Raw genomic sequence first — 16,657 nt, 5'->3', positions numbered from 1 at the left:
ACGTGAAAATGGAAACCCATGTGAGAGAAATTTAACGAAGAAAATGCCGAATGCACTTTTGATAAAGCCGGAGTTGAATACATTCTTTGTAAGAAATAGAAGCAGCCCAACTTTAGCTCACCACATCAATACGAAGCACACAGAAGCTGTACTTTTTAAGAAAAATCGAATTACTATATAATTATTGGTCAAATAACAAAACAGCGCCATTCCTCGTGATAGTCAAGATTAAATGTAGTATTTGCACATGAACTAGTTTCATACAGCGGAAAGTAAAGTATTAGTTTACAATTGCATCTGTTAAAGAAAATAAATGACTGAAGCCACTTTTGAATCTAGAAAACACAATTTATCTTTTAAAAAACTGTAGCAGAGTTTTGATGCTTTTTAAATGAGATTAAGAGATTAATCACAGATAATTCATCTCAATTTGTTTAATCTCCAGACAGCAATACTTAGAACAAAATGAATCCAAGTTAGAGCAATTTCTATTGAGTGTCCCAGTGTGCTGATCCCCAAAACTCATGATTCACTTGTTTTCAGCTGGACTTAATTACCAGAAACAGGCTGACTCATTTGAAAGAACAAAAAAAGCAACCATGAGAAATAAGGGTTTTCCAGTTCCAAAAAAAACTCATAAACATAAAAAGCTACAGATGTTGTCGATCTACGACAAACATATAGCGATGATGTTTGGGGTTAGGGTTAGGAGTTTCAATTGTTGGCAACTAGCATGATTTACATAATAAAAGAAAAGTCTCTTTTGCATAATTTAGCCCTTGGATGTCCAGCATGGAAATAAAACCAGCCAACTGAGCAACATTGCAACTGTTCACTGAGAATTTGATGATACATCTTGACCCAATGAGGCATATCTTCTTCACTTGGCATCTCCGCACCTGTGTTCTTGATTCATCTATTTTTAATGGACTTTCTAAATGGGACCGACCCCTTCCCCCCTCTCCATATGTTAAAAACAGGCTGAAGACACGCACTTGGGTCAGTTTCCCAGTTTCCTGATGTAAGAGAGCAATTATGGCGGGGGAGGAGTAATTGGGGTGCAAGACTGAGAGCACGGGGGTTAATTGCACTTGTTTGTATCCGATAAGATCTTCATGCTAGACCCTGAAAAGGTGCAGAGAGCAAATCAGACTTGTACACATTTTGAATAAAAAAACTGCTAAATTATACAGTATATATGAACCACATATGAACATAACAGAAAGGTGCAGCAAATAAACAAATATTTGACAAATACTTGATTAAATTAATCCATAATTATTTTTTGTCATCAACAAACCATTTACCAGGAATATTCAATACTAGTTTTTTTCAGAACAATACCAGTACAAATACTCAACTCTTGAATATTCATGATACGATTAAAAAAAAAAGTGATGTCAGACCACAGTTGCGGTTTATTGCTGGCTAAAACAGCAAATTTGAGTAGGCCTGTTTTGTCGAAAAGTAGGAACACAAACTGTAAGATGTCATCTAAACTGCCTTCCAAAATTTATCAGGCAATTTTGCAAGCCTTTATGGGAAAGTTGAGCGCTGCTAACTGCTAACACCGCTAGCACCCAGTGCCGTTCGCCGCAGCTAGCGATACTAGCACTGTAGCCACCGCTAATCCCTAGCAATAAATCGTATAAGGTGCAGTTAGCATATTTAGCAACTAAAATTGTTTTTAGAATCAAAAAAGTGTTATCAAACCACAGTAGCGGTTTATTGCTGGCTAAAACAGCAAATTTGAGTAGGCCTGTTTTGTTAAATGTGATCAGTAGAACACAAACTGTAAGATGTCATTTAAACTGCCTTCCAAAATTTATCAGGCAATTTTCCAAGCCTTTATGGGAAAGTTGAGCGCTGCTAGCCGCTAACACCGCTAGCACCCAGTGCCGCTCGCTGCAGCTAGCGATACTAGCACTGTAGCCACCGCTAATCCCCGGCAATAAATCGTATAAGGTGCAGTTAGCATATTTAGCAACTAAAATTGATTTTAGGATCAAAAAACATTTCAACCAAGTTAGTTTAATTACTCGATTTAACCTAGCTCAAGACAAAAAAAACAGACCATTCAACACCACGTTCTTCTACCTTTCACACAATCTCCATGCTGCCTCCGTTACAACTACAAAGGTGGAAAATTGCTTTGTCGACTTTTCGAGCAGTGAAAAATTGGATGCAATCAGTGGCTAACGTGAATTCCTTTGGGAATCTGTGGCTTTCTGTCAACTTTGTGATTTATTACTCGCAGCCTCCTCCCCCCACGGCAGGTACAACATGACACTTCTAAGTGTTACCATGCAGATTGTTTTCTTTTCATGCTTCTTTTCTGATATTTATATGCATGCGTGATATGGCGCTCAAGGATTCCGGAGATTGTTGCCCTACAAACACACATCGGACTTAAAAGGAGTCTCGCACGCGTACATAGAAACAATGGCGCAGTCGCTATATTTGAACGCAGGAGCTACTTTGCATGCATGATTGTTTTAGTGGGTCAGACGTTGAGGCTGCATGAATGTGTGTCAGTGCGGGAAAAAGCCGGCGTGAGAGGGAAAGAACCATGAAAGCAGAGGAGGAAAAAAAATGGCTTCCACCTCAAAGCACCTCCTCAACAAGAATCTTTCAATAGAAAACCCGAAGAATTTGCAAGAGGCAGAAGTGAAGATGAATATTACTACCTTAAATCAGTCATCAAACCTCTTACACCAAGTGCCACCATTTTGAGCTACACTAAGACCTTGTCTACACGTAACCAGGTCTATGTAAACCCGCAAATCCCAACGCCTTTTTGTGTGTAAAAATAAAAACAAATCCTATCCACATGGCTTTGTTTATGGAAAAGAAAATGGCTGCTACACAAATCCGCATAGTGTGGTTTTACACATTTACAAGCATGCCAAGCCACTAGGTGGCAGTAGCGTCGCCAAATTGTGTCCAATCAGAAAGAACTTCTGTCTCTTAACATCACCGGTGGAAAATTGGGTCGAATCATGATGTAAAACTCTTGTTTACGATTGCGACATGCAAATACAGATCCGGAGAATTGGGCAAATCTCTACTTTGGTCGGAGTTTTTGACATCTTTGCTTTTAATGACAATGCCTAAGATAGACTTAGTAGCATCAGTATTTCGGACTGTAGTAGAGTAGCGCTAATGACTAAGAAATATCGAACAAAAACAAATGTCCTCTGCAGTGGACACAAAGCTGGATTTCAAGCGGGTATGTGGACCGGGCCTTAGATCGAGGGTGTCAAACTGATTTTTATCGTGGGCCACATTGTACCTTTAGTGAATCAATCAAAAAATAGTCTAAAAAAGTTTCAATTTTAATGTACCCTTTTAATTTCTCTAAAAACTGTTCAAAAGATAGATGGGGAACAGAAAATGGTTATTTTTGAAGACAATCTGCAAGTTTAGCTAGAAGCTTGAAATCAAATCAGCATTTGGCGGGCCACATAAAATGATGCAGCGGGCCGGTTGTGGCCCCCGGGCCTTGAGTTTGACACCTGTGCCTTAGATCTACAGCAGTCCTTCTCAATTCTTTTATTTATTTATTTGTTTTATTTCAGGTAATTAAATGCACTTGTTTTCTCAGTTTTAAACAGAATTGAGAAGCACCGAGCTACAGTACGGAACCAAACAATGTGACAGTTACACAGGGCGGCTCCATTTTGTATTTTTAAGCCCACGCTGCAAAGTGTGCACCCGTAACGAGCACACGTTGTCACTCTGTGTAAGTGTTAACATCTTGGCTATCTGGCACGAAAGTAAAAGTGCACAGTGAACTCTTATCAGGAGCAAAAACGGAGCGAGCAAGATAAGAGGAAAGTGGGTGGAGTTGCAGCACAGCTACAGTAGATCTTTCCAAGTTGAATGCCTTAAGGCGAGGGTCACCAAAGTGGGGCCTGAGGGCCAAAAAAGGACCGACGCGATATTTCTGTCCGCTTGACCCACCTTTCTGGGTTAACTTGAATAAAACTCAAAGATTGATCATTTTATGCAAGACAATATCAAAAATTAAAAGGAAAATTGGGTCAAGTCGACCCAAATACAGAGTCAACGTTTTTGACCCATCATTTATTTATTTCTGCCTATTTGTCCGCAAAACAAAAAAGGTGGCTCGAAAATAACCCAATAATGGGTCGAAACTCATACGACGCCATTAATAACTATAGACATTGAAGACTTATTTTTACTGGGCTTCACTGACAAGTTAAGAAATCAAACAATAATTTAACAGGGCTGGAAGTGCATACGTTTAAAAAAAAAAAAAAAAAACTAGAGCATTTTTCCAAGATCAAACACAGCGCATAAGAAAGCAAGAATGAGCATAAAAAAAAAAATCAGGAGGAGAAAAATGCCTGGGAGCTAAAGCAAACGAAGAAAGAAATATGAACATTTGATGGAATCCTGGGAAATTTGTGAGTGTAGCTGCGGGAGGTTAAAAATAAACGGAGAGCGGCGTGAGCACTCAGACGCCGGACTACAGGAAATCCATGTCGGACATTGAATGAATCAGCAGCGGCTGAGGAGGAGATACGCCGAATCAAGTCAAGATTTATCAGGCTGCGCTGCATCTTACAGATGAATCACGGCGGAGAGGCACAAGCAGAAATCTCATTTGTCCGTATATTTGTGCGGATACTTGAGAACATAAGTGCAGCTGGTCAGAGCGGAGCTTGCGCAACATTCATGCAAAGTGAAACCTCTACGACTATAACATTCACTGTTGTAAAGTACGTTGAAAAAATATTAAAAAGACTACTTATTGTGAAACAGTTGAAGTTTCTGCCGCAGGTCCAAAAATTTGCTTATTTTATTATATATTCTTCATCTACACTTTATTTTCTTTAAAAGTATGTCTGAATGTACCCCAAATTAGGTTATTTTTTTTCATTATATGAGATGCGCTTTCCCCAAAATTAGGCTTATGTATCCAAAAATGAAAATTGAGACATTGATATAGTCTAAATCTTCAAAAACACATTTAAAGTTTTGGCACGTTTATCTTTCGTTTGTGCGAATCTTCGCCTAACCGATTATTTGCATAAGTGTTCATGACAATCTTAACCGTTGGGCTTCAATAAGGAGGTTGTTTTTGAACAAATCCAAAAATTAACACCATGGAAATTTGTATTTTCGGCAATTACCGTATTTTCCACACTATAAGGCGCACTGGATTATAAGGCGCACCCTCAATTAATGACATATTTTACAACTTTTCCATATATAAGGTGCACCGAATTATAAGGCGCACCCTCAATTAATGACATTTCAAAACTTTTTCAATCACAATATAGGAATATTCAAAGTAATAACAATAACTCTAATAACTCAATATCAATATGAGCAACCTTGTTCAACTGTAAACACACAAAAGAAAGAGGTAAAGCTTACTTTACCGCTTCATTCCCCATCTACAAATCCCAATCTCAATATTGATCCATAAATAAGGCGCACCGGATTATAAGGCGCACCGTCAGCTTTTTAAAAAAATTAAGGCTTTTAGGTGCGCCTTATAGTGCGGAAAATACGGTACTCGCAACTAATCTTTGTGACATAAGCCTGGTTTTGTGAAAATTACATAACATATATATATTTTTAAATATATTTTTATCTTTACATGAAAGCCAATTTGCATCAAAGGGAAACCACTGAAAGAAGACACTAGGAAGCTGAAATTTCTCCCAGATGCTGACAACATATCAAAATTCAATATGGCTCAACCTCTTAGTTATCACACAACCAGGAGTGTGCCATCCCTTGGCTAAAACACCGCGAGAATGGTGTGTAGCAAAACGACGCAAAAAGCGATCGCAATACTGCAAACGGGTTCATATCAAAAGCACTCAAAATATGGATATAATATAACAACCTCAATAATGAACAACAAAGGACGACTGCAACTCGGGAGTGTCTTTTGGATCCAAATTGCAAAAATCAGACAATGGATGCTAAACTTGGCTCTTGATCACCTCTGGGTGTTTTGTTGGCATAATATTCAATCCTCCGCCGCCTCCTCCTCCTCCCTGCGGAGCTCAATTGGCTTCTGCCTTTAGAAGAGTAAATCGGGGGTGGATTTAATCCTAATCCATGTACACGTGCCATCATCAGACATGCTTTTTGGACTCAGGCCGAAGAAGGTTGCAAGATGGAGTGTGTCAAACCATCGCCATGTTGCAAAAGTGCCTGCGGGTGAACTGCATGGAGCGAGGAGGAGATAAAGGAGTGTCTGATCCGCATTTAGGAGCACATTAAGAGCCGAAAACCTGAATGAGATAAGTGAGGGCTAATGGAGGTGCAGAGAGTAAACATGAAAACCGCTGATGATTTGCTGCTTTAAATGCTGCATTGTATTACCAACGGCACTTGGGTTCCAATTAGATATGGAGGATTTGGATTCAGAAGCAGACAACAACAGAAATTGAAAAGTTAGAGAGAAAAATCAGACGTAACCACGGGAAGCCTTGGCAACTAGACTCGGAAACTATACTGAGAAAACTTTAAACTTGGAAAACTACATGAAACGAGTCAAACAGCTTGACATGATGACTCGAGAGTTCTGACAAGGTGGCATTGAGAAAAACTTCAATTTTAAATACTGGCAGACATCACTTTATACGACGCAAAACAAAGTAAAGACCATCATCTGGGAATAAACCAATCACAACAGTAAATAAGGCACACCGATATAAAAAAAAGTTATAAATACAAAAATCTGAGACCTGAGTAAATGTGGTCATTTTTCGTGAACAGAAAGTACGAAAATGTGGTTTTAAAAGTTATTAATGGTGTGTGAAAAATTATTTAGCCATTAAATGTATTGTATATATTATGAATAAAATATTTATTACTTCATTATAATATTTACCTTCATATATACAATAATTTTCATATTTTAGCTGTTATAATTATTATCATTAGTAGTATATGGCTAAAAATGGCTAAATAAGTATCCCTTTCACCTGATTAAAAAAAAAAAAAAAAATCTAATAATTTTTGAAAAGGGAGTTCAGTGTTTGGAAAATTTTTAGTGAGACGGATCAGAAATCAAATCAAATGCTGCACATCCTAAGAATTTTCGACACCTTTATCTAAACCGAAAACAGTCTAAGCACACAATTCTCGAGCCGTCACCGATACCAATACCAAGATAACTGATACCTCGAATATTTTTGATACGCAAAATTTCCCTCAAAAACCAGACGAATTTTCAAGAAAGATCTACATATTCTAAGAAATAATTTTCCTTTAAATTTCATGAAACTAGTGACAATTTCTTCTTCTCTAGTTTGTAATTTCAACTTCATGAAAACGGCCTCAAGAGAGCTGATAACAGTAACGGATACCATGATAAAAAACAAGAATCGTACTCGGTAAACTCGGAATTGAACACACACCGCTTTCCGCAAAACGACAACAAATATCCTCACTCGAGCGGAACACGTTAAAAAAGTAGAAAGAAAATAGCTAAATGAGCAAAATATTCCACGTGTGCCTGAATGTAAAACGAGGCTAATTTTGCCCAGGCGTACGCTAGCGAGCTAGCTCTGACCTCCTGAGGACAAAACGTGCCGCCTGCGTGCGTTCCTGCAGTTTAGCTGACCTAGTCTCTCGACATTAGTGTGGTTGGATGCTCCTCAACACATGGCGCTCGCTGCAGAGAGGCGAGCGGATGACATCGTTGCATTTTGCTCGGCGATGATGTCATTCTGGCCCGGAGGCCCAACACTGACACGCGGGCTTACTCAGACAGACCTGTAATTTATTAACGAGTCAGAATAAGGAGCTATTCCTCTTTGTGCTCAAGTTGAAAATGGGGAATTCGGCGGTGATGGGAAAATGAAGCTTCGTGAAGCGCCAGTTTTTGTGTTTTTTTATTTATCTCCTCTACATGGTGCTTTTGGTTGAAAAATAAATGATTGCGCAGTGGAAATGTAAAAAATTTCACCAATCTTCAAGATTGCCATTTAGAGGATTCCAAAAATATCACAAGTGCTTCATGAAGCTTCATCTGTCCGTCACTTAATAATATTGCGCAATTAAGATGTTGTAATTCATGCATACTCACAAAGCGAAGTGTCCCCACGCAACTTTTTTTACTTACGATGCCAATATTGCAGTTCTCAAATGAGGGTACCGTATTTTCCGCACTATAAGGTGCACTGAGGCGCACCTTCAATGATTGGCCTACGTTAAAACTGTTTTCATGTATAGGGGGCACTGCATTATAAGGCGCATAGAATAGAAGCTACAGTAGTGGGTGGCGTTGCATTACGCATCCACTAGATGGAGCTGCGGTAAAGGGAATGTCAACAAAAACAATTTCTGGATTTAATTAAGAAAATTGCGCTTTCTTTCACAAAAACGTGCGTTTTTTTTTTTTTTTTGCACCGTTGCCTTATAGTGCGCAAAATACAGTACGTGAACGACTTCAAGGGTGTATTTTATATTTTATATTTTATATTTTAACAGGGGTTATCAGTGCATCTAATTTTATGACTTTAATGTCGTGACGGGAACACATTTTTTTTCTTTTCGAATTAAAAGCAAATGAATTGGAACATGTGGTATCTTTTAGCTAAATTGCAGTTACGTTATACGCAAACCGTATATGCTTTTCTTTGTTTAAAGTTGTTTATGCATTGCCATTAAGGACACAATTTTTCAGCAAATGAGTGAGGAATAAAACATGTTACGCGACATCTTCTAATTGCTGCCGAGTAAAATATGCTTTTATTTAATGCATTTGAATAAAATAAATGCAAAATACATGAAAGTCCTAACAAGGGAGATTATGAATATAGATTGATATAATCCAAAACTGCTTTTTGATTTTTTTTTCTCTGATATCAGACCGATATCGATATCAATATCAAATGGCGACTCTCCTAAGTTACTACTGCAAAAACTGCGTAAAAGGCCTCAGACAACATCCCAAGAGTGGCACCAAAAACTTTTCACCTGTCACCAAACCACTAAGTCTCTAAGCCAATTATGTCGCTACAAACAAAGTACTTCCTGTCCCCGCCGTGTCATGTGCGGGAAAGTTCAGTCGGTCGTTGACTTAAACCTGGAAGCTCCACCTGTTTTTCTGGTCAATCGACGCGCTTAAGTTGCTCCACTTGAAACTGTTCTTCAGTCAGCCATTACGCGCAAAAATATCAAGTGAGCGTCAGAAAAACATATCGAATGACTGAGGCGCTCGAACACTAGCATACGTAGTGTTGCTTTAAAATGCATCAGGAAAATTAAGTTTTCATCCCTGGTCCATCTGCTGGAGAATTGCATCACTTATGATAGCGGCCGTCCGCATGAAACAAAATAAAAACTTTTAACATTAATGTTCTAGTCAATTTGCTCTTAATTTGAAAAGCATGTCGTTCCTGTCACGGCCTTAGATTTTCTGACACAGCGGAGAAACCCAGTTAAAATCTTATCCACACTGATTTCTCCCATTAGTCACAACAACATCACGTTACCATAGCAACAACCCATCCATAACATTCATCTAATTCCATGGGAGGGGGGCGCTGACATTTTGTAGTAAGTGGAACTAATGAGCAAACATAAAATGAGCCGTGTTGAAGGAACGGAGCAAGGGTTCCCCTTGAAATACAAATGAAGATGGAAGTGAGTCGACGACGCATCAGCAGATTTGCTTCCATCTGTCGCAAAAGTCCCTCAGTTTGTTGGGGATAATCCCCTTTGTGCATGTGCTGCACCAGCACATCCTTGACTGCGTCTGTCGGCTCAACTTTTCACAACTCGCAGCTCGCTCTGGAATCAATCTTTTTATTTTTTTTTCCTAAAATGATGTCATATTGATGCGTCATGCTGACCTCCACCCAGTGGACGCACCATTGCTGTCCCGCACGCACTTTTTTTTTGTCGATTACAGTTTAGCTCAACCCAGGAGAAACTTCCTTTTGTTTTTGTTTTTCCTCAAAATAATCCCAGCTCTGACGTGTGGAGATCATGCGTAAAATGTGCGATTGTTTACCATTGCAGAACTGCAGCAGCGACGAGGTGTCGTACAAGCTGCCGTAACTGGAAAAGCCGTCCTCCATTCTCAGACCGGGCTCCGTTCCCCTCCGCTTTTCCGACGCCTCTCGTCTCCTCTCGTCACTCTCTTTTTCTCCGCGGACTCCCTTCGCCTAGTTTATCTTTTCACTCTTCTCTCCCTCCATTCATTCTGCGCGGGTCAGGCTCCCTGGGTGAGTAACCATGGCAACCCCTTCACTTGCGTGAACTCCACTTCCCTCTTCTTGTTTCTCCACCAGAAAAAAAGAATAAAAGAAAGAAAAACAAGAGCGAAAATTCCTCCAAGAAGGCACTCTGAAAACTAGAAGTTCAAGAGGTTGTTGTTTTTTTCCTCCTCCTCCTCCTCCTGTTCCTCTCGTCTGTCCTCAGCAGCTGTTCCCTCTCGTGGATCTCCAGCAGAAAAAATAACAGCTTTCGGAGCGTCGGAGTGGGCAGAGGCGTTTGCTTCGTGGCTGCGCACTTATGTGTGTGTTTAGATAATGCTTGGGAGAGCCCAGCCTTTCCCACTGTCACAGCACGGGCGAGTCAGAGCTCGGGTGGGCGGGGCTTACGGGATGGCTCGTGCTCTTCTAAGGTAGAGCAGATGAGGCCGAGGGGGGAATGAAATTGGATTAGAAATCGGAAATTGATGCTGCAGGAAGGGATGGTGGAGGGAGGATGAAATACTGTTGGTTAAAAAAAAATGTAAAAGGGGTGGGGCCTTTTTCAATCTCAGGGGAGCCACTAGGGGGTGGCCAAGGCTGGGCAAGGCCACCCCAGTAAATTTGCTGACCACTCTTCTGGTTTGTATTGATTTTGTACTTTTCCCAAAAGATTATTTTGCTTATGATAAATCTACATAGTCTGAGTCGCATCTTCCCAAGATCCACCCCATTCATTTGCGTCCACTGCAGTGGACATTTGTTTTTGGTCTCTTATCTTTTGACTCATTCGAGCAACCCAACTAAGTCCAAGTGTACTCAGTAGAGAACATCTTGGCTTTTCCGGTGATGTCTCATGTGCTGAATGGGTTACAATTCTCATTGCTGTCTTGCTGAGACAACATAAACACAACAGGGGACACAAATAATTAGGCCGCGTCTCATCAGGATATAGTGTTTATTTTGTGTTTCCTTGATTACGGAGCTATTTTGTTCCAATGAAAGTGAAAAATATGAAAATATGTCACTCAAGGTGTCAAACACCTGGGACGTCATCGGAAAGGCCAGGATGTCCTCTAGTGACCACAATAGGACGCCAAAAGGTAGTTTGAATGAGTCAAAAAATATAGATCAAAAACAAATGTCCACTGCAGTGGACATAAACAGAGGAGCGCTGATTAAACAAATGGCGGGATGTGCAACTAGTCTGTTTCCTGATTGGCTAAAGCGGCGGAGAGCTGACAAATATGTACAACGTCTTTTTTCTGTTGTGTTTAACACGAGCGGACGCGCATAGGCGTAGCATCGTCCGCACTGAAGCAATGCGGAGTCACACGGGGACATAAGCGCAAACCTCCACGTCACGGTCACGCTCAGCGGCCAAACGTTGAAGCGCTACATTTCCGGGGTCGTCGCCCGGCCTCAACCGGATTACCATCCTCTTGTCTGCCGTCGCGTCTTATCGGCTGTTGCAGACGTCGCAAATACTGAGGAATCTAACACAAGGACGAGTGGTGGGAGGGAAGAGTGAAAGGGAGAGCGAGGGATAGACCAAAGAGGAATAAACGGAACGGGAAGGGGGGGGGGGGGCAGAGAGCAGAAATAGAAGAAAGAGGGCTGGCTTGGGGGGAGCAGGAGCAAATTAAAAAGTGAGCAGGGAGGGAGTTTATCGAGGGGAAAAGGGTTTGAACTGAGTGCTTCCTAATTCTGACTGGGGCTTGCTTTCAATGCGCACACAAGAGGGGGGCGCTGCATTATTTAGAATTCAAGCTTGCTTGGAAAAATAATCCAGGAGATGGCGTCTGTGGCCTATATATTCCTCATTACGCCTTATTGCGGAGGGTGCTGGTAAATTGGTAATAAAACGAAACATCTTTTCGAGAACATATACCAACTGGTCAATACGCTTGAAACTGCAATGTTTGTTTTTTAATAGTTTGGCTTTTTTACATAGAAGTTGGACACAAACCAAAGTTGCCTGTATAATATAACCGATAAAATTGTACCAATCAAGAATTGGTGCAACTTTTGTATTGAGTTTTTTTGAACAAATGGTCCTAAAGCTCGCTGGTTCATTATGTTCTTATTACACAATGTCATCCAGATCTAGTCTGCTATGCGGCAGAGAGGATTATGGGTGGAAAACAAAGTATCCTTTGTGATTCCGTTATGGGAATTCAGGTAGGAACGGGATTAAACTTTGACCGTTACTTTTGTGCATCAGCAGACAAAAGCAGCCTCTCCATAAACTATCAAAAACGCTCTGGGATAAAGTATGATTTCCAGTCTCCGCCGATAATAACCTCAAGCATTTGAATGGCTGAACTTAATGCGTCAAACGGTGCAAACATGCCATTGGCTTTTGTTGTTATGTTTAAAGGGGCTCAGATTATTGTAAATCTCTTTCTGGTGCACATTTGGGATCAGGATAAACATCTGATCCGCCCCCCCCCAGCCTGCTTGTCCCCCAACACGCACACACACGGTGGGCGGCAGGTGGCGGGACCGCGGCTGCTCCTGGCCCTCCACTCCAAAGCCCCCCCCCCCCCTCCCCTTCTGGTTCCCCTCGGGCAATCTCCCTCACACACATACACCACGATCAGAAAATAAACAATGTGTGTAATGATACCCCGCCTCTAGAAACAAATAAGGGCCTCACACACACGTGTAACAAACGCATGAGAACAAGAGCGACCAATCCGTTTATCTTTAATTATACAACACAAGATCCATTGGGGACTTTTGCGGACACTTTTGGGTTATCAAATATTGTATCGCCGCTTGCGCGTGACTCAGAACAACCCCCATCAACTTTGTGTTATGTCTACGAACAACAATGGTGAGTTAAAGCGGAGAAAAGTGGATCTCGTTAAATCTGAGGTGTCCAAACTATGGCCCGTGGGCCTTTTTGCGGCCCTACGTCTATTTACATCCTCAAAATAAAATCTACTAGTAATGATTTTATTTTTTGTTTACGTGCTGATTTTGTGCATACACAAATATGCAACTAAACTAGTAACAACATTTTTCTCCACGACGCTCCCACATTTCATACTTAACTCTTTCAGTGCCAAGCGTTATTAGAAAAGGTAAACCACGGAGGGACAGTATTTTTTAGATTTGTATTCAACCATGAATATTCTCTGATGTATAGTGACAAGTTCAATTCACTCATTTACTGCCAGCCCAGTAAAAACGGATCCTGGACGTCTATAGCCGTCAATGGCAGTGAACGAGTTGATAGAAAACTGCTGACGTTTTTTTTTCCCAATTCCGCAGATGATCAGTCAGTCTGCCAATGGGCTGGGATTAAATATAACCAAATCCAAAAGGAAGGAGGGAACAAGGTCAATCCTCTGGATGATCCAGCCACCATCTGTGTGCTGTCCTGGTTATTGGGCTGGTTTGCACCATGAATTAATCCAACTTCATACGAACACTAAATTTCAACTTTGGTATTCGTACTTGGACCATCCCTGCTGCTTTCCTCCTGAAACTCAGCCGATTCATTTGTGTCCACTGAAGTGGACATTTTTTGGGGTCTACATGGTTTGACACGTCCAAGTACCTACTAAGTCCTCGTGTGCTCGGTAGAGGACATCCCGGTGTTTCCAATCATATCTTACGCGTCAATTTCACTTTACTGTCTTGCCCAGACAAAATGAACACAGCAGATGGACGCAAATGAATTGTCTCACTTTCAGGAGGACATAGAAAGCGAAAGAAGTGAACACTGGAAATCGGTACGATTCTGGTTGACATCTAAGCAAATAAATCAATGCAGAAGTGTTTGATAGCGAAACTAGATTTTGATCTGTAGTGTTTTACTGTGCGGACCCACAAACCCAATATCTGTTGGCGAGTACAAGACTGTGTTCTCTCAAGCAGTGACAACATTAATCACATCTGACTTGGCTGCTGAAACATCCATGTTCACCCTCCCCCTATTTCCTGAACAACCTTTTTTTTTTTTTTTTTCTCCTCTGCAACAGCAGAGACAAATCTGTCCTCTCACAGCGCTAGCTGTTTATTGCTTTCCAATGACTTCTTTTCATGTTATAAATAGGAAGCTTTTGTTTGATTTTATGCACCCTGCCCTGTTTCTCATCCCCTTGATCCTTTGGAAGTCAGAGAAAGTCGAACAATAAATCAATAAAGGCTAAAATAAACGACTGTGGAAAACATTCATCTTCTCTGCGGCCTGTGTACGCATGACATCACTTTCAAACGTCCTTTGTTTGCGTCACGTGACATTCGGCACGCTCAGTTTGTCAAACTTTTAGGCATTTATTTTCACACATCGGATTTGTTCAGCGTAAGCAGTAACCAATCACGGCTCAGTTTACATGTCACATGACCAAATGTATTAAACAGGTGAGCCGTGATGTCATTTTCACGCGACACTAATTGCCGCCCCTTCAGATGGATGCAAACAGATTTTGTTGCTTAATTCATTAATTCATAAACACAACAATATTTATCATAATGCCATGTTTTGGACTTAGAGCAGCAAAGAACATATAATTGGTAAGAAAACTTTAAAATCCACTTGCCATAAGCCTTAACTCGCACGTATATGCCTGCCTCCATTTATTCCATATTAAACAAGCGCATTCGTCAGATTGTTATCCGGATCTTGTCTTTTTTCTTACCTTCTGCCAAGTCGATCTATTTTTCCCGTCAAACAATTTAGGAGGACTTGTCTCAAAGTCTTGCGTCAAGTTTCTTTCACCTGGATGCCGTCGCAAACATAATAAAGCCTTCCTCGCACAATCACACTCAAGACAGGCCTACACTGCCATCTGCAGGTAAACTTGTGAACTGCTGCTGAAATGTCATCAAAAATGGGTAACGTAACCTGCGCTTTTAATGACGTCAAACGCATTTATTTTAAACACGCGTGTCGTCCGCTGCATGGCGTGATTACCTGTATCATTTTCCAATATTTTTAGATAACAAGAAAACAACATTAAACCCACATTCGGTATTTTTTCGACAAAATAATTCCGATCACACGAAACGTTTTTTTAAAATCTATTATTCACTTTTACACAACATTTCAAGCACTTTGAAGCGCGTTTTTTCAAGCGTTACCACCATGTCATACATCTGCATCAAAGAAATAAAACCAACAACGGGGTCATTTACATTTTAGACAGACCTTTAAAACAAACAAACGCCTTAATGGTTCAAACTTAACCCAAACACAAAATAGATTGCGGGTACATTATACGAATTAGTTTACAAATAAGGACCTCTACTCGAATCCATGCTTTACATTTGAGTAAATAAAATAATTAAATCAAATTGCGTCATTGCGATAGATAGATAGATAGATAGATAGATAGATAGATAGATAGATAGATAGATAGATAGATAGATAGATAGATAGATAGATAGATAGATAGATAGATAGATAGATAGATAGATAGATAGATAGATAGATAGATAGATAGTTGCGATAACAGTGGGAAACATGAGTCAAAATCTGCGCGAGAGGCTGAAAGAAAGCATAAGGCAAAAGGGAACATTTCTATTCCCAAATGATTGCCGCTGTAAATCTGTCAGGCAGGGCACAAAGAGATTTTGTTCTCCTTTTCAACTTGGCTGCTTTAAGCTTCCTTTCGCTCATACATAAACAGTGGCTTGCAAGTGCAAGTCATCTCTTCTCACATCTCTCTTAATCAGATAGCATACTTGCCAAGTCACATGCACAAGTCTCCCTCATATTTTAGCGAGACTGACAGCGTGTAATGAACATTTCCAGAAAGCCCATCTCCATTGGAGAAATGCTTCCAAGTGTCCATATAAGGGCCCAAACCAAAGCATCTGAATACTTACTGGGTGCGATGTTTCGGTGTGCCTAAAACAGACGAGCCCCTCCCTCCCTTCTCCCCTTCAAACATACACCCACAATAGTTGAAAACACACATTTGCACAAGTCTAAACATTTCATGTCACACACTTCCAGAACTTACCCAATGGAAGCCCCTCACAGTCAGACATGGCTGCAAACCGGCCAGTCACTGCTGTGGCCTTTAACTTTTAATATCTCCTCTCAACTATGACACTGTGTGTCCCACACTCTGGTATAAGTTTCTAACTATACTTCACCCCCTTACTCCTCTCTCTCCCTTCCTTTCTCTCTTGGCTCCCTGCGCAGTATCATCAGTGGCCTAAAGACATGTCAATCAAATATCAAATTCTACGCCATTGGCCAGTAAATGTGTAACCAACAGCCCCTCCCTTGGGATACTGTTTCCTTTCGATATGACAGGCCTTTTACGATTTCGCTTGCACCGTTTAAAAATAATGAAAGATACAAATTCCCTGCGCTGAACACTAAATTCAACATTTGGTCAGTGATTGTGACTTCAATTTACAATATAGTTTGGCCAAAACCTTATATTATTGTGCTCTATAAAGGCCGTGTTGTAGTAACTTAAATTTCCTGTGAGAGGCGC

General features: G+C 40.6%; 1 protein-coding gene across 5 annotated transcripts in view; it reads right to left on the bottom strand.

Annotated features, from left to right (window-relative positions):
• Positions 1–16,302, bottom strand: part of eml1 (EMAP like 1) — a 46,094-nt gene extending 29,792 nt beyond the window's left edge. For 4 of the 5 annotated variants that reach the window (XM_088432857.1, XM_088432858.1, XM_088432860.1 and 1 more), the window contains exon 1: positions 10,013–10,512. In XM_088432857.1, coding sequence (XP_088288983.1) covers positions 10,013–10,079 — 67 coding nt within the window. In that variant the 5' untranslated portion in view covers positions 10,080–10,512. Of the gene's footprint in view, positions 1–10,012; positions 10,513–16,171 lie in introns of those variants that run through there. The other variant, XM_088432859.1, reaches the window with a different exon arrangement.
• Positions 16,303–16,657: the final 355 nt, after the last annotated feature.

The sequence above is a fragment of the Hippichthys cyanospilos genome, chromosome 14 (assembly GCF_059441005.1).
Source record: "Hippichthys cyanospilos isolate Australia breed blue-spotted pipefish chromosome 14, RoL_Hcya_1.0, whole genome shotgun sequence".
NCBI classification, from domain to species: domain Eukaryota; kingdom Metazoa; phylum Chordata; class Actinopteri; order Syngnathiformes; family Syngnathidae; genus Hippichthys; species Hippichthys cyanospilos.
The sequence above is the reverse complement of the archived record's forward strand: the minus strand, read 5'-3'. Positions and strand labels throughout refer to the sequence as shown.